Source organism: Caenorhabditis elegans, chromosome II (genome assembly GCF_000002985.6).
Source record: "Caenorhabditis elegans chromosome II".
Lineage (NCBI taxonomy): Eukaryota > Metazoa > Nematoda > Chromadorea > Rhabditida > Rhabditidae > Caenorhabditis > Caenorhabditis elegans.
In genome coordinates this window covers 9,587,864-9,611,745 of record NC_003280.10, presented here as the reverse complement: position 1 = coordinate 9,611,745, position 23,882 = coordinate 9,587,864, and the positions used below count along the sequence as shown (strand labels likewise).

Genomic DNA, 23,882 nt, shown 5'->3' with positions numbered 1-23,882 from the left:
GAGTTTTTTGATTCTTATTTTCCTTTTTGCAACTCCTGACATGTTCGAAAATGGTGACTTTTCAGGGAGAATAAATAGAAATAAATAGAATACGGGCGGCACAGGCGGCGTTGATGAATTGTTGAAAATAAAATAAAGAAAAGTTCACGTTCAGATATTTTTTGAATTATTTCTTGAAATAATATATTTAAAATTCAAACCGTGAGCTCTACGAAAAATTTTTAAAAAATTAACAGATCTTTATCAATTATCAATAAGTAACTTCAACACAAAAATGAATCATTTCCATATAACATTTTATAATTTTCGATCGAATGGTTCGATTAGAAATCGAATTATTAAGCGAATGCTTATGGCGAACACTTTCCGCTACAGTAATCCTACTGTTCACATCGATTTCCGTGATGCTCTGTGCCAAAAATAAAAAGGATCCGAAGCCACCACCAGCATCGTTTTCAGAGACTTCAAAAGTTAGTTTAACATTGAAAATGAAATTTTGTAGCTTGAATATTTGTGGCAATTCAGGTTCAAAATGTCCAGAACACACAACCGAAACCTGCAGCACCATCACAAATGTCGATTGATGAATCCCACTCGAAGAATCAAAAACTACCGTCTGCTGAGAAATCTGTGGAAGAATGTAAGAAGCCAGTTTCGCCTGAAAAGAAAAAGTCGCCGATAAAGGTTTTGAGTGAGAAGAAATTGAAATCGAAGAAAAAGGAGGAGGTAAGAGTTTGGAAAATTGTTTTTTTTTAAATTTCGATTCTTAGGACAAGGAACCGGACGAAAAAGTGGAGAAAGATGTGAAAAAGGAAGTCAAGGCTGATAACAACGAACCTCTTGTAAAGAATCTGAAAATTGCGAAGAAAGAGCAAGAAGAGGAAAATCCGAAGACAGACTTGGAGTCTCATAAAGATGAAGCTGAAGCCAAGAAGAAAGAATCAAGACGGCAAAAGAAGATGAGGAATAAGAATTCAAAGGAGGGAAGTGTGGAAAAAATGGAGAAGTCTGAAAAAGCTTATTGATTTCTTTTTGTCATTTTCTCTTCTAAATAAAGTATCGAAAATCAATGTATTTGAAAACAAAAAAATATATATATAAAGTTCACTTTTTTGCCATCAGAAAATAATCGATTGATAACAAAAACGCTGCGTTCGTAGACTGAAGATGTGATGAGTTGTGTGCCATCCATGTCATTTGTGTCTCCTAGCCTTCTACCGGATTGTCGGATTTCTTTTGCTGCTCTGTCACTATTTTTTAAACAATTTGTTGTTAGTTTTTCTATAGTTTTGAAATTAAATATTGTTGGTTAACGTGTTGCGTTTCTAAAATTATGTTAATAAAATTTAAAACCTTTAGCATACCCTTTCCGAATGGATTAGTTTAGGTCTTTTTTATTCCGAGAGGTTTTAATTTTCAGTGTCGATTTTCAAAACACAGTTTTTGTTCCAAAAAATCCTTTTGTAATTCGACTATCTAACTTACCCTTTTATACATTTCTTGTTACTTATTTGAATCAAGTATTTTTTGTCACTATTTTTACCTATGAAATTTAAAAATAGCTTTCACTTTAGTTAGAAACTCATTTGTGCTGGTATATGTTATGATAATTTCCTCACTCAACATAATTCGAACGTTTTTTTTTCAAAACTCAGTTTTCTTTTACTGTTCCAAATTCTGATACCTGTCAAATAATTTTTTAAAAAACGAGTTGTTGGATATCCATCCGGATACAGGCCAATAATATAGAGCTCACACTTTTTTGCCATGAGAAAATATAATAATCGATTGACATCAAAAACGCTGCGTTACAAACACAAGACTGAAGATCTATATAGATGAGATGTGCTCTCTGTGTCATTTGTGCCTCCTAGCCTTTTACCGGATGGTCGTCTGGTTATACAGATTATTTGTTTTTTTTAGTTGTTATTTTTTCTAGAGTTTCGTTGTCAAAGTCTATTAAAATCGAATTATCGCCTATTAGAAAATTGTTTAAAGTCACTATGGTCCAAAAAAAAAGTAAAACTTCAAAAATTGGTTGAACCTTTTTAAATTACAATTATAAAGTGACAACTGTTTTTCAAATTGAAAAATGGCAACTTTTTTTAAAATTTTTAATTATTATAATGAATTATGCTGGACTGTTTTGAGTGCACTGAAAAAAAGCCCAATTTCGATAATTAATCCTCAACATTTAATCATTATAACTTTAAGCTTCGTTTTGGTCATAATTTTCCATTAATTACCGGCTCGTTTATTACTCTTGAAAATCATTTAATGCCCTCTTCCTTACTAACCTTTTATATTTTTAGATACTCTCACTAACGATCTATCTCCAACTCTTGTAAAATGCAATCTGTGAATAATGCAACCTCTTCCACGCCAATCTTCGGAGTTTCTCAACCGATCTCCACAGCTTTCCCAAAGGCCAATGACGTTGCGTTGACGAGCTCTCTGCAATCTTCTCTCGAGGAATTCAAAAGTTTCGAGTCAAAACAAGAAACTCTTCTAAGAATCAAAGTTTTAAAAAATCTTGATGGATTGGTGAAGGATTGGGTCCAGAAGACTACCATTTCAAGGATTCCAAAGGATCAAATGTTCAATGCTGGTGGAAAGCTAATTCCATTTGGATCTTATCGACTTGGAGTACACAGCAGTGGAGCGGATATCGACAGTATTGTAGTTGCACCGAGGCATATCACCCGATCCGATTTCTTCAATTCATTCAAGGATATTCTTGCGAAGAATCCAGAAGTCACAGAGTTATGTGCAGTCGAAAAGGCATTTGTCCCAATCATGACACTGAAGTACTCTGGAGTGGACATCGATATCCTGTTTGCAAGACTCGCATTGAAATCTGTTCCAGAGGATCTAAATATTCTCGATGATTCACTTTTGAAGAATCTCGACGAGGAAAGTGTTCGAAGTCTCAATGGATGCAGAGTAGCCGAGCAACTCCTGAAGCTTGTTCCACACCAGAAGAACTTTTGTATCACACTTCGAGCAATCAAGCTGTGGGCAAAAAACCATGGGATCTACTCGAATTCAATGGGATTCTTTGGAGGAATTACTTGGGCAATTCTTGTCGCAAGAATATGCCAATTGTATCCAAATGCTGCTCCATCAAGACTGATTCAAAAGGTATTCTTCATTTTCTCAACATGGAATTGGCCAGCACCGGTGCTCCTCGACTACATTAACTGTGATCGTACGGATTTGGCACAGCTCAACCAACTTGTCTGGGATCCAAGAAGAAACCATGCTGATCGATACCATTTGATGCCAATTATTACTCCTGCATTTCCACAGCAAAACTCCACACACAATGTCTCAAGATCAAGTATGAAAGTGATTCAAGATGAGATGAAGAAAGCTTTGATTATCTGCGACAAGATCCACGAAGGAACATTGGAGTGGCGTGATTTGCTTGAAGAAATCAACTTTTTCAGTAAATATCATCATTTTATTGCACTGAAATTGAAGGCTGAATCTGTGAAGGAGGAGCTGGCATTCGGTGGATTCTTCGAGTCAAGAATCCGGCAACTTGTGCAAATTTTGGAGAAAAACCAGGTGATTCAAGTGGCTCAAATCAATCCAAGAAAGTTCAAGGATGTGAAGGATCCGAAGAAGTCGATTTGGTTCATCGGATTGGAGTTTGTTGCAAATGTGAAGAACGTTGATTTGACTAGTGATATCCAGCAGTTCAAAATGAATATCGATCGTCAATCAATGTCTGTGAAGGAGATTGCAGCAGGTTGTCAAGTGGAGACGGATTTCACATACGAGAAGAGGTCAAATTTAATCAATATCATCTCCAAGAAGGATCTCAGTTGTCAAAGAATCATGAAGAAGACGGAAGTTTCTGTTCCAGTGACCAAAGATTCCAGAAACCTGAAGCGACATATTCTCGATGAAGCTCCAACTGTTCAAAAGAAGCATAAGCTGGATGTTTTGGAAAAGTCAACTGTGGATTCCTTGCTCTCAACTCTGAAGAAGAATACTTCTCATGCTTAAGAATTTCTTTATTTATTTTTTAAAATTCATTTTGTTTTATTGATCTCTGTAAACTTAATTTGTTTTGTTTTTCAGCCTAGTGATCTAATAAGTTACGGTTTTGGTAATTGAAAAAAACCGAGTTCTAAATTTAATTGTAGTGTGCCAATATTTTTTACATTATTATTTTCATCAAAATCAATAAATGCTTATAAAATCCAAAACTTGTTCTAAACTGTACAAAAATACACAGTATTCAACACACACTACCGCTGCAAATACTTTCGGCAAATCAAATCAAAAAATTTTTCAGTAATTATTTGTTTTCTTGAAACCCTTTAACTTTTTCTTCTTTGCCTAGTTCTCTCCTGTTGTCTTAACAATAATCTGTGATGCTTCTTTGATGCCACAAAAACTTGACCCGCTTATCAAAAACAGATAACTGATCGAGTGGAGCTGGTGCAGAACTGACCATTCTGATTTTCATGTTTTGTTACAGAATGTTTTATGAGAGCAATTTGAAATTTCATCAAGTTTTCGAGTATAATTTGAGGAGATTACTCAGTACTAAAATAAAATAAAAAACATTCAAATTAATTAAAGAGCCACATATTTGTATCAGTTAAAAGTCCCTCCAATTATGAGGTATTCCATAATTTTCCCAATTTTAAAAAAGATATGCTGAAAGAATTTAAATTAAAAATGAGCTCAATCTTACTTTTTGCATTGTCAGGCGCAAAATGAAAGGCGGCCTACACTCATCGTGCGCCTACATTCGTGCGTACTGTTTTTGTTCTTTGTCTATAGAATCCTCATGTCCAACAACGTCACGTGGTCAGCACACATTTTGAAAAAAAGAAACAACACAAAAAAAGCTGAAAACTGAAGAAAACGAGAGAATAAAAGAACAGTGGAACCCAACAACAAACGAAAAAAAGATTGCAAAATTGCACGTAACCACTGAAAATAGCTAGAGAGACTGCGAGAATTAGAATACATTTTGCAACTTTCAGTTTTTTGGTGGGTTTTTTCAGGAGGATTAGTACACCTAACCTTGTTTTTACTCGCTTTTTCCGTAAATAATCGTTCTGTAAACACACGTGACAGAATTTTGAATCGGGAGGCGGGATTGGCAGACTGCATTTCGAAATGTTCTGAAAATAGATAACACTCGTGGAGAATTCTCGTGGTAGTAGTTCTTTCCAGTTTTTTTTTCTGTTATCGTCTAGAATTCTTGTTTCGTCGCTTTTTAAAAGTACTGCTAGAGCCTTTATTAACTGAAAATATTGCAGTATTTCCAATTGTTCAATAACCTAAAAAATAGCACAGAAAACTTGCTTGAGTCAAAGTTTTCGACAAATTGAGGCATTTTTCATTAAAAAAAGACAAGTTCTCATAAAGCCAATTTCGCTTACAACTAGCTCCTTAAAAATTAAAAAATTGTTCCTCTAATCCCTGCCTCTAGAAATTTGAAATTTTTATTGTCACCATCAGTTTCTTATTCCAACAGATATCAATTGATAAGTGTAGCGAAGATGGATTGCAAGATAAATGGTTCAATCGGTTCATAGTCACGCGGAGAGTTTTCTTTTTTTTGCTAAAAAGATTGATTATCCTCCATCGTATTCTACTTATAGATCATGACGATAACACATTTGGAGATGAGAACACGTTGTTTGTAGCTGTTGCGATATTTTTTCTTGCAATAGGCATACAGACATTTGGGCAGACCGAAATAAAATTATAAAGTAAAATTTAAGAATAAAGAGGTTGCTAGAAATGTTTGATCAGATAGAAATGCTAATCTGATTGTGCAACAACAAAAAATTTAAAAATATTGTATAGAAGAAATGTGGTGTCACTTTACCGTAATTATTTTACTAGTGGTGTTCAACTTTGACAACTAATATCTCAGCCGTCGTTTAAGTTATCCAAAAGTTGTCAACTGGCAAAACATTTGTTATTTATTTTTCTATTGTTTTACAGTTGATCATTTTTTGGTATATTCAAAATAAACCGAGTTAAAACCTTTCAAAGTAATGTAGCGGTATGCAATAAGGAGAGGTGTCCAACCGGGCCTTTGTGTTGCAAACATTGATCCCCTCACATAGAATGGAATTTTGTCGAGTGCCAAAGTACACACATAAGTGTATCTTTTTGTTTGGCGGGTAAAGATCAATTTTGTCTCTCAATCTCCTCCCTTCATTACAATTGTTTGTTTGCCTTAACCACGCGTGTTTACCTTGAGTTGAGTTACGTACGACAACGTGGGAAGTTGTGAGTTTTGATGTGAAAAATTCAATGAAACACTTGATTGAGGAGAAATGTGTGGTTACTAGGCTCTAGTTGATGAAGTAAATGTATATGGAAAACCTAGAAACTGGAGTTGGAAACAATTATGCTCTGTTTAGAATTGTTAGCTTTTTCCTGAAATTGTCTTTTTTTGTTGCTCTAACGCCTTTTCATCCAGATGCTTCACCCAATTTCTTGAAAACATTTTCCAGATAATAATGACTACTGTATTTCAAACAATGCCAACTTTTCTGGCAGGTCTCAATATTGCCAATTTTGGAGCAGCTACATCACAGTTTCCAAAACTGGAAAGTGGTGAGTTTTCCATTTTCAATGATTTCCCGCGTCGTTTAAAGCATTTCGCACCGTTGTTTGTGTCTTTTTCTTTATATTCTGTACCTTTTTTGCCAATATTGGCAACTTTTCCAATTGACACTTTAAAATAAATTGAGTTGACTGAAAAGTTGCTGCTGATTGCCAATTTGATTCCTTTTTGAGGCCATGTTGCAATGAAAAAAATATACTGCTAGTACCGTAATCTGACCAATCTAACTACAAACACATTCAAACTTTCCATTTTTCCCGCTTCAAACCCAAGTTATTTATCATCAAAACCAAAAAAACCATGTGCTCAAGCACACTTTTCCCTTTTCTTGTAACTGATAATAGTGAAAGCTTGATGACTTTTGAGTCAGTAATATTTTAAATTTTGTGCTCTGAATTAATGTAAGTAGATTCATTCAGAATTCAAGAATTTGACAACTTGCCAAAATTTTGGCAGACATGTTTTCAAAACTCCAGCAATTTTCGTAATGTTCTATCATGGCATTCTATCATTTTATATGATTTTTAATGTTTTCAGAAAACCTGGTGTTCATGAAAAAAGTGTGACTGGTCTTCTGTGGAAATATTCTATTTATGGTTTTTCTCAAGATCGCGGATAGAGATATTTGAAAATTACCAGATTCTTTTTTTACCGAACCATAGTCTAGTTAGTATTCCGATTGTAAGGAGAATTCTTGAGAATCGGGGACAAGACCGCATCAAGCCATAATCTCCATTTTCTGCCCAAACACCAATGCGAAGAACACGTTTTTTGGTTTCGTATGGTAATACATAGTGATCTCTGTCATATTTTGTGTTGTGTATTTAAAGTTGCTGGCTGGTGAGGAGGGAGGTGGGACACAAGGAAGAACCAAAGCTCACGAATAGTTGAGAGTGAAGATGGGCGGTTCTTTGGTTATTAGGATGATAAAGTGATGAGGCGATAAAATGTGAAACCGGGGGAAAATTAAAATTGATAAATTGTAAAATTCAATTCCAGCGAAACTACAAATTTCAATACCGTAAATACCTCGTTCAAATTTTTTTGGAGAACGGTGTAGCGACAAATAAAATTCTACAAGGATAGAGGTGGTTTGCAGATTTTTGAGCCTCGTTTGCGTTGATTTCTTGATATTCAAACCACTTGCAGTGAAATGTGATTCGGAACAAACTAGACTATTTCCATCAGTTTTGGTTCCTACAAAAATATTGGAAAGCGCTCCGAGACTTTACAAAAATTGTAATTTATACAAAATTGGTACAAACAAAACATATATAACTTCAGTTTCAACTTTGTTTTCAAATGCTATTTTCTATAAAAACCCTCTAAAACGGTTCCCAAAAATTGTGAAATTCGTAATTTACAAGCGGTCGAAAACCGCCAAAATCCATGTAAGGTTGTAAATATTCGTCCTCATAAAAAACGTTGACTGATCTTCAACCCCACGTGATATCAATGTGTTTATTTCCTTTAGTCGTCTGCGTATGTGTCACCAAGTGCCCTACAACTCCAAGTACACTGTCTTTTCTCTCAAAAATGAAATAGTGACGGGGAATAAGAGAAACGCAGAGAGTGAGATAGAAAGCGCGTGCTTTCTCTCTTCCTCTCTTACTTTCCATTCGCTCCTCCATTTTTTGCGTTTTCTACCCCATGGCGATGCAACTCTAGCAACACAATACACCAGAGATTGATGTCAATTCCCGTGTGCAATTTTACTTTTTTTTTGAATTTTTTGTTTAATGTGGGGGTTCGTGGAAATTTATTGTTTTTTTTCTAATATTTTTTTAAGGTTGAAAAAGCTTTTTGTTAAAAAATACTCTTTATCTCGTGTGAGTTTTGTAAAGAAAAAACACCTTTTTGCAACCTGCAATATATAATTAAAAAAATTTGGAAGTCCACTGTGTACTTTGAAATTATACATAGAGTTACAGCATTTCCCCGTTTTTTTCTGATTGAAACAAAAGTTCAAACTATAAAATAAACCAGATGCCAATAATTTTTTACCAGATCTTTTTGGTCGTGGGAACCTAGATAAACTTTGAAGAGTGATTGCTTCCTGCTTTAAAAATTGAACACGTTTTCGGCATTTCATAGTACAATTTGCGGACTACAAAGATACAAACTTGTGCCCTTTTACCTTAACACGGAAAATGTTGTTTTTCTGTCTTTCTTTTTGCTTCGAAGGTAGTTGGTATTCAAACATAACAAAAATTCAAACAATATATTTTTTGAAATTTTTAAAAAAGTTGCATCTGCCATAAACAATGAATTTCTGGAATGCAACTTGAAAACTGAAATTCGGTGTCATATATATTTGTTAACTTTTTGTTTCATTCCCTTTCCCCCGCTCAATTACTTTTCTCTTTCATAATCTCTGACCTCGTGATGTCATTTTTGCGGTATTTTACAGAAAAGACTGAGATGTCCTCGTTTTGACCAAGAAAACATGAAACACGGTTTTAACTTTGAGATTAGGTGTCTGGCAAAATAATTAAAACTTTGTTCAAATCCCAATGAGAGATAATTATTCCTGACTGCTTTGCAAAATAGGCATTTTCCAAGTAAAAGAGAATGTAGTTTTAAACGTATCCTTCACCTCACCAAAAATTTACTAAAAATTGAAAATTGGTGGTAAATTTTAGTTCTCAATTTAAGTGCATCCTATCTCACACAATTGGAATGGAAAATATTAAAATTAAAAAAAAAATATTAAAATTAGCCCTGCCTTCATAAAATAATATAACTCTGAATTTCAATTTATGTATAATGCCCAGGTTCCATTTTTCATATTATAAATGACTTTATTTATTTTTTACTATGATCCTCTAAAGCTTCCATTTGGAATAGTAGTGTCACCAAGCCTGCCTGCCTAAGTGCCTACCTACCGCCTACATCCAACATTGTAGGGTTAGCTTCGGTATTGTCGTTTGTACAATGTAGACCAACTTCACATGCAATAGGTCACCATTCAGAACTCAGGCCTTATAGGTAGGCAGGTAAGCGGTTTTGTGTCAACGTCTATAATATTCCAGTTTCCCTTCCAGTAAACTCAACTACAGTTTTGAACTTCCGTCTTAAGACTAGTTGAAAAAAAAACAAACCTGAATTACTGAAGCTTTATCAATTACAACAATCATATTCAAAGTGTCTTCTTATCTGTAAATCAAAAATAAAAATGTTTTCATTTGACTTTCCCTCAAATTGCTTCTCCCAATTCCATCTCCACCGATCACTCATGAGAGACCCCAAAGATCTTCCTCGTGGTGATGGTGGTGTCAACTAACCTTCCTGCTGCGAGAACCACACACACGTGACAACACACTTTTTTCTATTTTCTACTTCTTCTCAACAACATTTTCAAAACACATTATCACATTTTGTGTTAGTGGTGGTAGTTGCAAAAATTTTTCAGGTAGAGTGATCGGGGGAGTTTAACAGGATTTGATCAGAATCCTGACCTCCAATTAGGCATAAAATACTTTACTTCTCGCCTACACGGTAACCGTAAAATGTCTAAAACAACGTCCCATTTATTGGTATGAATATGATTACTAAAGTCAATTAAAATACACAAAACAGCGGTTGTAGGATGCCTTTGAGGCGAGTTAGGCGTGCTAAATAGGCATGAAACATTCACAGTTGAGTCTAAACTTCTTGGTCTGAAAATATCATGGTTCTCTACCAGATGAATTTTTCCCATACTTCCAGTAATTTTTCCAATTTAATTTTTTGCTTACCTCTCTCTCGGCCATCGCACGCCTATCGTCTTCCCGTACGTCCTTCGTCCAACGTGTTTGTGGCGTGCGTGTGTGTATGTGTATCAGAGATTGTCACGATGATATTTCTCTGTTTCTTGGAATCTCTCTCTCAATTCACTATCTATCATTCATTTCATTTTGTATCTTTTTCCGTCCTCCTCCTTTCATCAACGACGTCGTTTCATTTCACTCGCCTCGTGACCGCTGATAATTGAACATTTTCCCATCCTTGTTACCATAAAGTAATCCGTTGATTTTGGACATCCTGGTTAGAATATCAGATTTGAATTGTTTGATATAAATATACTTGTTTTATAAATTTAAGCATATATCCGAAACCTCGGATAACACTAGAAATTCTATTAGAAATTTTCAACTGTTAAGTTATATCGTCAATTTTGAAACAACTTTGTCTAAACTCTTTCTATAATTCCAAAATTTCCAGAAATAACGGCGCCTCGCCAGTCAATGTCTACGGCATTTCAAAAAATGCCCACATTCACATCAGTGATAAGTGTACCGAGTATAGCCGCAATTGCACCACAAATGCCAAGTGTGAAGCCGGAAAAGGGTGAGATTCTTTTGTTAAAAAATTGCAACATTTCAAAAAACCTCATATTTAAGTTTACCGAAAAATATCGAATCCAAATATTGTAATTTTTATTTTGCCAGTTTGCAGGTCTAGATGCTAGAAGATCTCACTAGAGAAGAGTTCGAAAATTTCTAGCAAATGCCAAGTTACAGTAATCAAAATTTTTTGATCCCCAACTCTATAACTTTTGCTTTCCGCTTTCACTATTTTTGCCAGTTTCAGCAAAAATGTTTATCAATAAAATCAGTGAAACCATGTGCTCAAGCACACAGTTGCTTCCAACAACTGATAGTAAAAGTTTACTGTTTTTGAGCATAGATCACCCAAAAAAGTGAAATGTATGAATAATGAGTTCTTATTTGAAACCGAAATATTTAAAATTCAATCTAAATATCCAAAAACATTTCAGGTGTAATTGGCCAATGTTTAATATGTGGAGAACCTTCAACTGGAAAACATTATGGAATCGTGGCGTGCCTTGGATGCAAAACGTTTTTTCGAAGGTACAAGATCCCTAGGTTCAAAAAAACTCATCAATAACCTCAACATATTCCAGAGCAGTTGTCCAGCGTCAGGATACAGAGTGCAAACGGGAAAAGCCATGTGACGTCACTACAATGGCAAGAAAAGCTTGCAGAGCTTGTCGATATAGGAAGTGCTTAGAAAGTGGAATGAGCAAGGAAGGTAAGAATTTTCGATTTTTTTTGTTTGAAGGAAAAAAGTAGATCTGAAATTTTTTGGTTTACTTTTACTATTTTAGAGATCTGTAAAATTACTCCAAAAGTGTTTTAACAAGACCGTTGACGATTTTTCATATTAACATCCTAATTCCAGCCCTTCAACCCCGTCGAGATCTCATCGGATGCCGTCGTATCCGTTCCCGCCCAAGCTGCTCAACATCCACACCAACACCTCCAAGACCACAAGTCGAGGATAAGTCACAGTATTTGACACTTTTGGAAAATCTCACGACTATTGATGATAGGTTACGGTAGGTTTTTGTAATTTTTTTTTTACTCAAGTTACATTAAAAAAATATTATAGAAAAAAGAAACTGGAAGTGGTCGCCTCTAGACAAGCAGCAGTTGATCTCGCAGTGCTGGCAAAGCAGGGATGCATGAGTGTGAGGATTTTCTAAAAAGCTTTTTCAAGCACTCTGTATATTGTATGTTGTATGAACTTTAATATTTCCAGATTACCGACACATCAGGACCATCAACATCTCGATACGTCCCAGGAGGAACATCCCCAAACGGAGGAGATCATAAAATGATGGTGATGCTTGGAACCGATATCTCTGTATCCACACAATCCGAACTTTTGATGATGTTGGAATGGACCAGAACTCTGCCAGTTTTTGCTAGTTTACCAGTACAAGATAGATCAGTTATTCTTAAACGATTTGCTGTTCATTGTTTGATTCTGGAGCATGGCTATTACACAGCACAGGCAAATATTGATGACGTATGGCTCATCACAAATGGAACTTGTATGCCGAGAAATGTCGAGAAGTTAGAGGAAGGATGTAAAGTTAGTGACTAATGCAATTATTATTCTGAAAATTAAATACCTTTAACAAGGATCTCCCCCAGTTTATAAGTTGCCTTTCTTTCAGATTTCCGTCTCCGCTGATCGTCGATGGCGTCAAGAGAAGCTGTACAAACAAATGACTGATTGTTGCATCGATGAAGTGGCCACTCCACTGAGAAATCTCAAATTGAGCCCACAGGAGATTGTTGTCATCAAGATTATTGTGCTCTTCAATTGTGGATGCTCTTCTGGTGAGATTTCCAAGACATTTTCTAGAAAGTTGAAAATAATTCTTCCAGATTACTCTGAAATCACCGAAGCTTCTCGTCGCATTGTGCTAACTTTCCGTAATAAAGTTGTGTCAGCATTATTCGCTTATTATGAAAGTGTTGGACTGCAAAACTATGCAGAAAGGTTCGGGAATTTAGTTCTGATGCTGTCCGGAGTTTCATCGGCGGCATCATCAATGTTGGAGGCTTATCAAGTGAGTTTTCGATGAATTTAGAAAATATTATGTTTCAGTAAAAACATGTATAGAAAGTTAGCCTTGAAACAATGAGAAATGTACCAATTTTCCGGAAAAAAAGTGCCCGCCTTCTTTAAAGCGAGGCGCGGATTTTTCAAATTTTCATCAAATTCAAAAAAAAAAGATATCAATTGAAATATGTAGATATATTTCTTGAAAATTAAAGAATAATGTAATATAAATTTCCAGGTGATGCGTCTATTCAAAATCACACCATTCGATCCACTTTCCCAGGAACTTCTGTTCAATATCTGAAAATGTCTAAAAATTAGACTTCTCATAGCTTTTGTTTTGTTAAATTTTCCTCTTTCTATCTCCCAAATATCCCAGTGTAAATATCAAACTTGCTCAAAAATGATTCTTGCTCCGTGATCACACAACTCAAATACCTCGATTTCCAAAAGAATTTTTTAATTGTACATTTCCTCTCCCTCAACCAACCACACCTACGTATCACTTGTCACTCTTTCTTTACGGGTAGCGAATGTTATATTGATTGTTAATTAAATAACTAATTAAATTGAGAGAAAAAATGAAAGAATTTTATCTATTTCGAACTGTCAAATAACTACTAAAGGATACAAAAAAAACAATAAAAAGATAACAAGGAAGAAAAAACATTTAAATCTTCGCTCTCGGGCGGGTTCCAGCTTTTCCGAGTTCTGGTTGTCCAGTCAATCGATTGAAATTCATAATCACATCCATTGCAGTCATATTTTCAGTTGAAAAGTGCAATTTTTGACCGTCGTCTAAATTTTAAATATATATTTAATTGACCATTACTACCATAACTTACCAAGAGTCGCAACAAAAAATGGTGCTCGTCGATCATTCCGGATATCAGTTTTGACACGAACGTTTGGGTTGGTTAGGCGCACTTTTGGAGCCATTATCGAGTGCCAAAAGGTGCGAATTGATAGATTGTCGTGATGAAGTGGATCCAATGAGATATCGATTGATTTTACCTAAATAAAATTGTCACTTTTTTTACAATAAAAATGCAACTGTATACCTTTTGCAAATTGAGCGCTCTTGTAGCAAGTGCCAGCCTCTCCGCAGGATTCCATCGTACTCCATATCTGATTTTTGACCAAAGTTGACTCATTTTCTGAAACTCGTGTTATTAAAATCGTACATTAAAAAAATATATGAAAGGTAAAACTTGGCTGATAGACCATTATTTGATAATTGAAAACTAATTGTGCAAAAAATATATGTATTTGGATAGGGGAAAAAAATGAAATATGATGGAAATTCAAAAAAAAACAGGACGACAACAACAACAAAAACAAAAAAATGTAAGATTAAAGAGTGAAAACAATGAATTTCAAAATCCGAAATCACTGCTCCATGGTGTGCTCATTTTTGAACTCTCCGGCAAGTTCGCAGATTCTTTCCAAGTTTTCCTCCATTTGTTCAGTTGTTTCTGATTGAAGTTCATGGACGATGTCTTCACTGAAATAATTTTTGTTGAATTTCTGTAAATAAGAAAACACCAACCTATACGACTCTCTGGCTTCTTCCAAGAGAGTTCCAAAAATCTCGCATTCTACATTTTCTTTAATCTTGAATTCAGAATATCCACGAGATTGTAGACGATCATACAGTTTTTCTGTGGGGCATCGAAGAACTACGACCACGTCGAACCATCTGAAATCACGAACAATTAAACTCCTGTAGAACCCTCGAAACTCGCCTTTCTGGAAAAAGGTCACATCCGTGATAATCGACAACGATACCACCTTCATCACTGTCCAAACGATCTGAAATGTGATCCAAAAGCTTATCCTCGTCGAGAACGTGGCAGTTGTATTGCTCATCGAAATCTCCTTGCAAATTGTTTTCTCGAACTTCTTTGCTGACCTGGAAGAATTATAGGATCTTTAACTACTTAAAATTTCAAAATTTCACCTCAATAAATACAAATCCAAGCTTCTCAGCAACTTGTTGTCCGAGCGTTGATTTTCCAGTTCCGGGTGATCCAGTCACCAGGATATTCGGTCGTCGACGAGTTTCCGGTGTTGCCATGCTGATAAACTCATTCATTTTTTATCTGGAAAACAGGAGAGTGGTGAAATATGATAAGCTGTGAGTAAAACAGCAAGAACTGGAGGAAAACAATTTTAAGATTAAATTAATATTTTAATAAATTTACAGCGTGCTACAGAGACCCGAAAAAAAAAACAAAATTAAAGATTTTATTTATCTTCCGTATTGAACCTGCTTCAAGTCAGCTCGCTTTGACATGTCCATCGTCAAGTTTTGAATTTCCACAAGAGTTTCGTTGATCTGAAAACATGTAAGTGAAAACAATTGAAATATGCGACTGAGCCCGTCGGAAAGGGGTTGACCGGGGCGGAGCCACATATCTATGGTTGTCATGGATGCCTTTGATAAGCGTACAGAAAAGTAAAATATGAATGATCATTTGTTCTTGTAGGGAGCAAAGAGCAACTATCTTGAATTTGAATTTTTTTCAAAATTTAGTAACATCATTTATATTTTTAAAATTCAAAACTTCAAAGGCTTCAGCTAGACACCGCCATACATCAATCACATTCGATTTTTGAAAATATGGTTTCCTCCCAAAGAACACTTAATAAAAATACATTTTTGAAAAATTTTACTAACCATTCTGGAGACCACTCGCAATTGTCGTAAACAAATGAGACGAAGAAGACGAGCCGAAAAATGTACGGCTCCATTCTTTGGAGCTTGCATTCCAATTGGAAACGCGTTGATATTTAGAGTTTTCTGAAAGAAATTTTATTTTTAAAAAACCATTCGAAAAAAATCTCGGTTACCTTATTTTTCAATACTTCTTCAGTCTCTTCAGCAATCACATCATCTCCCAAATTTTCAGCAATATACAAACAAGCAGCTTTCATTAGAACTTTTGGATCGGGGTGATGAGCAGAAATGCCGAGAATTGAGCACAGAGCACGTGCATTTTCAGCAAAATTTGGTGAAGAATCTAAGAATGAGAATAATTAAATTTTATTTTTTAAAAAGGAATTTATGACTCACAATCAAGTCGGTTAAGTGGATTTTGGGAATCTCGATGTGCTTCGAGCACTTTTTCAGCTTGTTCTCTGAGCCGACTCGAGCAGAGTTCAGTGTCACCGCCTGGAAATACAGATATCGTGTATTTAAACGTATCACCTAATTTTGCAAACCTTTCTGTTCATAAATCTTTTGAACAGCAGCGTTCAAGACATAGTCAATCGCCGCCGCTCTGGAGCATCCAGACGGTGCACCAAACTCGGTAAAATATTTTTCAAGCTCCACAGTCCATTTAGCTACATCCTGCTCGTCAAGCATCTGAGCAGACCAATTTTGATCACGACACTTCAGATGGGCTTCTTCGACAGTGACGATTAGACGGCGAATCTCATTATCGTCTGGAATTTGGTTAATTATTGTAGAACAATTTCTGAAATACTACCATCGAAATTAATATAGTCACGATCGTATTCCACTGCTCTCAATTTTCTTCTGGACATTTTCTGAAAATCGTTTTGATTAAGCTTGTGAAAATCAGCTTCAAAAAATATAAAAAGGATTAGCAACACCTTCAGAATTTTAGAGAAAAATTTAAATTGCTTCAAAAATACATTTGTTTTTTGATATGAGCAGAAAATGAATGAAGTGAAACCGAAAAAGATGAGATTTTGAGCAAAAACAAATTCCAGGAATGTGATTTTAAAAAAATGAGGAGTATCATTGGATTAACAGGTTTAAAAAAAGTTACAAAAGCTTGACAAATTCAGATCAGAAAATTAAATGGAGAGGTAGAAACAGATAAAATGTGAGAGATTACATGAGAAATTAGCATTTAAGCCATCATTTCCTTAGCGGTAAGACGATCCACTTTCACTTCGACAACATATTTTATTTTGAAGTGTTCCTTGTTGAACATCACATATTCATCGTAGAGAAGACGAGTTTCTTCTTCGATTGTCTCAAGATTTGACTTGAATGCCGGGATTCCATTGCTGAAAATTTCATGGATAAGAATTTTTTGAAAAAAATCAGAATTTACATTTCAACAGTGTCTCTTGGAGTGTGCTTTCCAGCTGCATAAACCGACGTCTTTTTCGCTTTTTCCATTTTCTCATCCGCGTCAATTTCTGACTCGTAGAGAACTAATGGGTTCGCAGTTTCAACCTGAAATAGAAAAAATTGAAAATTGTGAAATTTTCAGTGGATTTCTCACCTCGCAAAGAAGCATGAAAACTCTCTTTGAAGCCTCTGGGCAACAGTAATTCGCGGATTTAGTTGGAACATTTGCGAAATAAACTCCATTTCCGAACATCAGACCACAGCGATCTCCAACTGGGAACTGAAGTCCATTCATGAGGATTGAGAAGACATTTGTCACACGAGTACCGTGCCAAAGAAGGCGTTTTGTAGTTGGTGGTGGAACAGTTGGAGCAGCGGTCTTTGTGCTCTTTCGTCCTCTCTTCTTCGGAACTTCCTGAACTTCAACTGGAGCTTCAGTTGGAATTTCATTTGGATCCTTTAACTCGAATGCATCAATGAGTGAAAGCTTGTAACAATGAGTGGGTCCACGCATAGCCAAGCAGTCTCCAATTTTTCCTGCAATTTCTTCCGAAACTGGCTCCAAATGGCACGGGAGGCGCTCATAAAGTCTTTGATAAATATCCTTCGACGATGCTGTCTTTTTCAAATCCTTCAGTTCCAGTGATGCTTCAATTGATCCTTTCAGTGCATCCAGAAGCTCTCGTTCAGCTTGAATTTTAGCATGAGAATCAATTTTTGGAGGAACACAGAAACCAAATGAATGAGGGATGAGAGAATAATATTTGTTGATGTCGTGAAGAGATGGACCATCGGATTTAACAGCAAGAACACGGTCAGCTACTCGTGGCCGGCCACGAGTAGATCTTCGAGCTAAAAGAATTTCCATTTTTCAGGGAAGATAATGGCCTAAATTTAGATTTTTCAACTTAAAACTTCAAATTTACAAAATTTCATAAAATACCTGATTTTCCTCCAATCGATTCCTCAATCTTACTCAAAATTTCATATCCAGTGGTGAGTTGGGCAAGTGAGAGGCAATCTGAATTTTTCTCTAATTTTTTAATACGATTTTTTAAAACTCACCAATTGGTCTTCCAAAAGCTTCGTTAAATTTCAGTTGTTTCAAGAGTCCCAGATGAACATCTTCGTCGCAGATGCATTTCATCAATTCCTTCAGCTTTTCATTAACTTCTTCAACTGGTTCCTCTTCTTTCTTGATTTCTTTCTTTTCTTTAACAATTCCTCTTTTCTTCCTTCCACGTGTATTTTTCTCATCAACTTTCGGCTCAGGTTCCGGTTCCTCCTTTTTAACTTCTTTTTCAGTCTGTCTTGCGTTAGTAGCCAACTCAACGACTGCATATTTATTGGGAACCGGTTCATCGTCTCTTTCTTCCCAATGAAGATGAGTTTTCTCGTAGAATTTGCTTTCGAAGAACTTCTTGGCTCTGTCGAGGTCATCGAAATCTTTTAATTGTGTGACACCACGATATCCAATACGTCCATTGATAAGCTTCACAATGAAATCACCTCCCTCATCCAACAATTCCATATCGTAAAATTTATTGTTGTTCTGTGCAATATTCGTCTTGCAAAGATGTACTTTATAGCCTCTTCCATTTTCGTCGTTGATTATAGACATTTCTGTCTAGCTGGAAATGGAAATTCGATTATAAAGACAACTTCTTACAATTTTCAGAAATAAATTTGGATTTCAGAAACCAATAAATCAAACAAAAAGGAAAAAATTGATCAAAAAACAGAAACATATATTTTTAAAAACAAAAAAATCAACAACAAAACCGTATTAATAACTTAAAAAACAATTAAACTCTCATAGTTTATCCGAAGATTCTTCTCCATTTTTCTTCTTTTCTGCCATTTTCTCTTTCTTGCTCTCCAGGCTTTCACACATTTTCCTATTCTCAAACCTTATGTAATTTGAAGGTATCGGACGATCTTGTACAAATTCGTGAAGTCCTTTATTGGCATCTCCTGAACTGAATTCAGCCATTCCAGTCAGTTCTCCGAGCATATTTTCCATCATTCGACTTCTCGCCTGATACGTCGCCCAGGTTTTTTGTAGTCCGGTCACTGTACTTTTCAGTGTATAGTCATGAACTTTCCATTCAACATCTTCAGATTTATATCCACAATCGAATAAGCATAGAGGAGTGTCCGAGGCTAAGGTGTACTGCGGCCGGCTCGGATATTTTTTCAGGTCAAGAAGCTGTGAGATTAATGATGGTTGTTCATTTTCTCTTCCAATTTCTTGAAGGATCGTGACTATGTATCGAATCATATGCCAAAGGAAACCACTTCCAGATACAGTGAGCTCCACCATTGAATACATATCTAAAGTTTTACTTGTCAAAACTAAACTCTCTGAATAAATAAACAATACCATTTTCTGGATGAGTCGATACTTGTTCTACCTTGACTTCATAGACTTTTCTAACATAAGACTGCAGCAGTCTTTTCTCGTTCATATCGATTTGGCAGAAATTCGAAAAATCGTGCTCACCGACCAATAGCTCCGCGCCCTGACGCATTTTCTAAATAAATAATAATTTGAAGATAAAAATATAATGAAAATACACCAACCTCTAAGTTAAGGTCAGCTTTAGCAAAAGAATATTTATATGTTCTTCTATTACAATCGAATCTGGCATTGAACGTTTGCGCGACAGGAGCCCAGGCGAAGACTCTGATGGTTTTCGGAAGAACTCCATTGAGCATTTTTACATAGGGAAGCTCTTCTCCACTAGCTTTATAGTCCACTTTTTGATGCTCTTGCGTAGAATCTGACCAAAACACTCCTGAGTCACCGGGACACAGAGATCTGAAAATTGAAATGAGAACGAGTTCAGTAAAAAAATTTTAAACCTAACAACCATTGCAGCAGTTTGTTTAAATGCGGAAACTCCTTTATCGGTCCGTCCACAACGCGAAAAATCACATTTCGTCCAGTCCTCAATTAAATGAGTTTTTATTAGTGCCTGCATGATATGCTGAAACATTTTTAATTTATTTAAATAAAGTATTTTAGAATTCTTACATTTTCCACCGTATTTTGTGTATGCGGTTGTTGAACAAGCCCATCATGCTCCCAGCCCAAATAGAAAAACTGAATTGCAATCTTCCGTCGAGGATGAGCGAGAAAATCCAGGGTTTTTGCTTTTTTTGCTGAAAAGTATTATTTTCAGATTTAATATTCAGCCCAGGCCTAAAACTTACACTTTACAGAATTATTTGCATCTGGGCATACTCTTTTTGACCCCATTGTGTAAATAAAATCAATAGAAAATAATTAAACGCTAGAAGAATAGGAAAAAGTGATTAAAAGGGATCGATTTCAAAAAATTGTGCAACTTCTGTTTGTCTGAGAGGAGTACACGACGCGCGGACTAGAATTGTTTTTTAGTCCCACGTTTTGTACTTCACGTGGACAAATCATTCTACCTTTATTTCTTTTCATTATTTTCCTATTTTCAGAAATACTATTATTTTTCGTTCATTTTCAGATTTAAAAAAACTCAAAATGGGAAAAACGAGTAAAGTTAAAAAGACGAAAGCAGGATCATCAACTGGAAATGTTCAATGTATGTTATTTTTGCAAAATTTCTATTCATAACATTGATTTTATAGCACTTCCATTTAACACCGACAAAGGACAACATATTCTCAAAAATCCTGGAGTTGTGAATGCAATCGTTGAGAAATCAGCTCTTAAAGCCACCGATACAGTGCTTGAAGTCGGACCAGGAACAGGAAACTTGACGGTTAAAATGCTGGAGGTGGCAAAAACTGTAATTGCATGTGAAATCGATCCTAGAATGATTGCTGAAGTCAAGAAAAGAGTTATGGGAACGTACGTATTTTTTGAAAAATATTTTCGAATTTAAAATAAATATATTTCAGACCTCTACAAAACAAATTACAAGTTAATGGAGGAGATGTAATGAAAATGGAATGGCCATTCTTTGACGTTTGTGTTGCCAATCTTCCATATCAAATCTCATCTCCTTTTGTGCAAAAATTGTTATTACATAGACCACTTCCAAGGTATCACTAATCTAACCTCATCAACCAGTAATTTTGAAAATTATATAATAATTTCAGATACGCAGTTCTCATGTTCCAAAAAGAGTTTGCTGACCGGCTAGTTGCTCGACCGGGAGATAAAGATTACAGTAGACTTTCTGTTAATGTTCAGCTATTGGCTAAAGTTGAGATGCTGATGAAAGTGAAGAGAACCGAATTCAGACCACCGCCAAAAGTTGATTCAGCAGTCGTCAGAATCGCTCCCAAGAATCCACCACCGCCAGTGAATTTTGTCGTGAGTAGATTATTAAAATGGAAATTTATAATTGAAAAATTATCTTTTGTAGGAATGGGAAGGACTTCTTCGTTTGTGCTTCATGCGAAAAAACAAGACACTGATGGCTATTTTCCGACTTTCTAATGTTATTGAGGTTATCGAGGATAATTTCAGAAAAGTATGCAGTTTCAAAAACAAAGTAAGTATTTTAATACTTAAACAAATTCATTCCAATAATCAAAATTTTTCAGCCAATTCCAAAGGATCTTAACATGAAAAAGGTTATTGAAGAGACATTAACAGCTTCGGGATATGGAGAAAGCCGCGCTCGAAAAATGAGAGTTGAGGATTTTTTGGCACTTCTTCTCGCTTTCAACAAGGCAGATATTCACTTTTTGTCTTGAATATCACAATCATCTTTATTTGTTTTACTGTTATCCATTTGTTCTTTGTTTTGTTGAATTTCGCGCCATCAAAAATTTTGATTAAAAAAATACGTTGATATCTTGTGTTTATATTACACCTTTTAAGGCTGGACATACCTTTTTATTTTTTTTGTTACTGAAAATTCCGTAAAAAATTCAATTCACTCAAGAAAAGTTTCAGATGATTATAAAACGGCTAAACTTTTCGTGTAGACTTTTCTCGACGGCTTCAACTTCTACGAGCTATGAGGTATTACTTTTCTTATTTTAAGATTGATAATTTTATTTTATTTTTCAGAAAACCCCAATACAACCAGCAACAAAATGTCTTCAACTTGCAGTTATCGGAGCTCCAAATGTTGGAAAATCACTTCTAACGAATTCACTAATCAGGTGTCCTTTATCAGCAGTTAGCAGTAAAATGGACACCACGACAAGGGTAAGATTTTCATTTTTAATTTCTCAAATTTCTTGTACAAACTTCATAAAAATATTTATTTTCAGAACATCTCTGCTTCAATCTGCAGCGACTCCACTCAACTCGTGTTTGTCGATTCTCCTGGAGCTGTTAGTACGTCCCATGTCCGCCAAACCATGAAGAAAACTAGTGCAACAAGTGGAGATCGTGTGCTTCAGGATCCGGAGCGAGCCCTCCAACGAGCTCAACACGTGCTCGTTGTGCAAGACTCGACAGCACCTGGAGCATACATTCATCATCGTGTTCTTCATATGCTTCACAGATATTCGCATGTTCCAAGTATTCTGGTGATGAACAAGATCGACTTGGTTATGAGAAGATCCGATTTATTACCTTTAGTTGAAGTAAGTTCGGAGAAAATTTTGAACTTCTAAATTACAAAAAACTATTCCAGATTCTCACTAATGGTCAATTATCCGACAATCAACAAATTTCTACAAAGCCTGCTCAAATTGGACGACTTGGAAAATCACTCTCCACAAATATTCAATCATCATCTTCCTTCAAACCATCCGATGAGAAATGGCAGAGCCAATTTCGAGAGCTTATTCAGAAACCCACGTGGAAATGCAGTTATTCTGAGACACGTTCCTTATTCCGTACGATTTGTGGATGGTCTGGATTCGAACGTGTCTTCTTCGTTTCTTCGTTGAACGGAGAGGGTATTGATGAGTTGAGAGATCATTTGATGAGCATCTCTCCACAGGGAGAATGGAAAATGCAAGATGGAATGCCAACTGGAGAGGTAAATTTGGAAGAAAAAACTCCAAAAGTGTATATTTATAAATATCAATTTTCCAGTCTGCCCAACAACTTTGCATTGATTCGATCCGTGCTGCAGTGCTTGACACAACTCCATCCGATGTCGCGTACACTGTACAAATTCGAATTTCAGAATGGGAAGAGCAGGGAGAAGTTTTGCAAATTGTTGGAGAAATACGGTGCCAAAAGCCAAGAGATGGATCCTTGATAATTGGAAAGGGAGGAAAACGGATTTCGGAGATCGGACGGCGAGTCAATGAGCATCTACATTCATTATTCCAAAGACAGCTATATGCAAGATTAATTGTTACCCATAACGGGAAATTAATTACCCAATCAAAATAATCTTTTTTGTTTGTTTGTTATTCTTTTGTATTAGATTTTAGTACTTTGTTAGTGTTATTGTTATGAAGTTGCAGTATACTTTAAATTAAACTAGTTTTTTTTTCTATATCCAAGTGTTTTTGAATTGTTTTCGTACTTGATAAAAACATTGCAAACACACACTTACGCATTTAATGGTTCTTTCTTGAGTACTGTAGTTTTTAAATTTAAACCATCTCAGATTTTTCCTGCATCATAACCATAATTATATGTGCAGCCCCCTCCATCCAGCAGTTCTCACTCCTTATACTGTCAATTATGGAACGGTAATCTAGGTCAGACGATGAAAAGAAAGAAGTAGAAGAGGGAAAGGAAAAGCGAACTTTCTATGAATAACTGAAGCCCAAGTACTTTCACAAACTCTTCCTTATTTTGGTCTATTTTTTGCAAGGCACATGTCTATGAACTTTTAGAAGTTCAAGGTTTGTTCTTCACTTGGTTTTTATCACTATATC

General features: G+C 35.6%; 10 protein-coding genes across 10 annotated transcripts; 5 read left to right on the top strand and 5 right to left on the bottom strand.

Moving 5' to 3' along the window:
• The first annotated feature begins 298 nt into the window (after nt 1-298).
• Nucleotides 299-1,071, top strand: T15H9.5 (uncharacterized protein). Its single transcript, NM_063667.3, has 3 exons — nt 299-470; nt 526-726; nt 771-1,071. Exons 1-3 carry the CDS (start codon nt 405-407, stop codon nt 1,023-1,025), a joined length of 522 nt encoding a protein of 173 aa, NP_496068.1. The 5' UTR covers nt 299-404; the 3' UTR covers nt 1,026-1,071.
• Nucleotides 1,072-2,349: 1,278 nt separating this feature from the next.
• pap-2 (Poly(A) polymerase) lies at nt 2,350-4,014 on the top strand (the record flags this gene model as incomplete). Its single annotated transcript, NM_063666.5, has 1 exon — nt 2,350-4,014. One exon carries the CDS (start codon nt 2,350-2,352, stop codon nt 4,012-4,014), a length of 1,665 nt encoding a protein of 554 aa, NP_496067.1.
• A 2,205-nt stretch (nt 4,015-6,219) lies between these two features.
• Nucleotides 6,220-13,566, top strand: nhr-19 (Nuclear hormone receptor family member nhr-19). The gene is made up of 11 exons (NM_063665.7): nt 6,220-6,270; nt 6,498-6,600; nt 10,814-10,939; nt 11,370-11,463; nt 11,517-11,644; nt 11,795-11,951; nt 12,005-12,083; nt 12,155-12,490; nt 12,576-12,741; nt 12,790-12,974; nt 13,206-13,566. The coding sequence occupies exons 2-11, from the start codon at nt 6,504-6,506 to the stop codon at nt 13,269-13,271; spliced, it is 1,434 nt and encodes a 477-aa protein (NP_496066.2). The 5' UTR covers nt 6,220-6,270; nt 6,498-6,503; the 3' UTR covers nt 13,272-13,566.
• Nucleotides 13,545-14,124, bottom strand: mrpl-53 (Mitochondrial Ribosomal Protein, Large). Its single transcript, NM_001026887.4, has 3 exons — nt 14,029-14,124; nt 13,813-13,981; nt 13,545-13,765 (listed from the first exon to the last, which is right to left on the bottom strand). The coding sequence occupies exons 1-3, from the start codon at nt 14,119-14,121 to the stop codon at nt 13,638-13,640; spliced, it is 390 nt and encodes a 129-aa protein (NP_001022058.1). The 5' UTR covers nt 14,122-14,124; the 3' UTR covers nt 13,545-13,637.
• A 93-nt stretch (nt 14,125-14,217) lies between these two features.
• Nucleotides 14,218-15,045, bottom strand: E02H1.6 (Adenylate kinase isoenzyme 6 homolog). Its single transcript, NM_001393158.1, has 4 exons — nt 14,928-15,045; nt 14,713-14,879; nt 14,517-14,666; nt 14,218-14,471 (listed from the first exon to the last, which is right to left on the bottom strand). The coding sequence occupies exons 1-4, from the start codon at nt 15,042-15,044 to the stop codon at nt 14,357-14,359; spliced, it is 549 nt and encodes a 182-aa protein (NP_001379068.1). The 5' UTR covers nt 15,045; the 3' UTR covers nt 14,218-14,356.
• Nucleotides 15,046-15,147: 102 nt separating this feature from the next.
• Nucleotides 15,148-16,522, bottom strand: E02H1.5 (uncharacterized protein). Its single transcript, NM_001383918.2, has 6 exons — nt 16,462-16,522; nt 16,193-16,417; nt 16,044-16,142; nt 15,821-15,990; nt 15,648-15,770; nt 15,148-15,305 (listed from the first exon to the last, which is right to left on the bottom strand). The coding sequence occupies exons 1-6, from the start codon at nt 16,517-16,519 to the stop codon at nt 15,219-15,221; spliced, it is 762 nt and encodes a 253-aa protein (NP_001369864.1). The 5' UTR covers nt 16,520-16,522; the 3' UTR covers nt 15,148-15,218.
• Nucleotides 16,523-16,617: 95 nt separating this feature from the next.
• On the bottom strand, nt 16,618-18,709 carry parp-2 (Poly [ADP-ribose] polymerase 2). The gene is made up of 5 exons (NM_001026886.6): nt 18,144-18,709; nt 18,022-18,099; nt 17,233-17,930; nt 17,059-17,183; nt 16,618-17,011 (listed from the first exon to the last, which is right to left on the bottom strand). The coding sequence occupies exons 1-5, from the start codon at nt 18,697-18,699 to the stop codon at nt 16,852-16,854; spliced, it is 1,617 nt and encodes a 538-aa protein (NP_001022057.1). The 5' UTR covers nt 18,700-18,709; the 3' UTR covers nt 16,618-16,851.
• Nucleotides 18,710-18,809: 100 nt separating this feature from the next.
• tag-124 (putative tRNA pseudouridine synthase tag-124) lies at nt 18,810-20,454 on the bottom strand. The gene is made up of 6 exons (NM_063661.8): nt 20,295-20,454; nt 20,116-20,243; nt 19,944-20,068; nt 19,662-19,899; nt 19,462-19,612; nt 18,810-19,412 (listed from the first exon to the last, which is right to left on the bottom strand). Exons 1-6 carry the CDS (start codon nt 20,338-20,340, stop codon nt 18,892-18,894), a joined length of 1,209 nt encoding a protein of 402 aa, NP_496062.3. The 5' UTR covers nt 20,341-20,454; the 3' UTR covers nt 18,810-18,891.
• A 127-nt stretch (nt 20,455-20,581) lies between these two features.
• Nucleotides 20,582-21,881, top strand: E02H1.1 (putative dimethyladenosine transferase). Its single transcript, NM_063660.10, has 6 exons — nt 20,582-20,659; nt 20,706-20,928; nt 20,979-21,122; nt 21,180-21,396; nt 21,449-21,577; nt 21,630-21,881. The coding sequence occupies exons 1-6, from the start codon at nt 20,599-20,601 to the stop codon at nt 21,780-21,782; spliced, it is 927 nt and encodes a 308-aa protein (NP_496061.2). The 5' UTR covers nt 20,582-20,598; the 3' UTR covers nt 21,783-21,881.
• A 97-nt stretch (nt 21,882-21,978) lies between these two features.
• eral-1 (GTPase Era, mitochondrial) lies at nt 21,979-23,562 on the top strand. The gene is made up of 5 exons (NM_063659.2): nt 21,979-22,053; nt 22,102-22,242; nt 22,308-22,625; nt 22,676-23,026; nt 23,083-23,562. The coding sequence occupies exons 1-5, from the start codon at nt 21,985-21,987 to the stop codon at nt 23,386-23,388; spliced, it is 1,185 nt and encodes a 394-aa protein (NP_496060.1). The 5' UTR covers nt 21,979-21,984; the 3' UTR covers nt 23,389-23,562.
• The last annotated feature ends 320 nt before the right edge of the window (nt 23,563-23,882 follow it).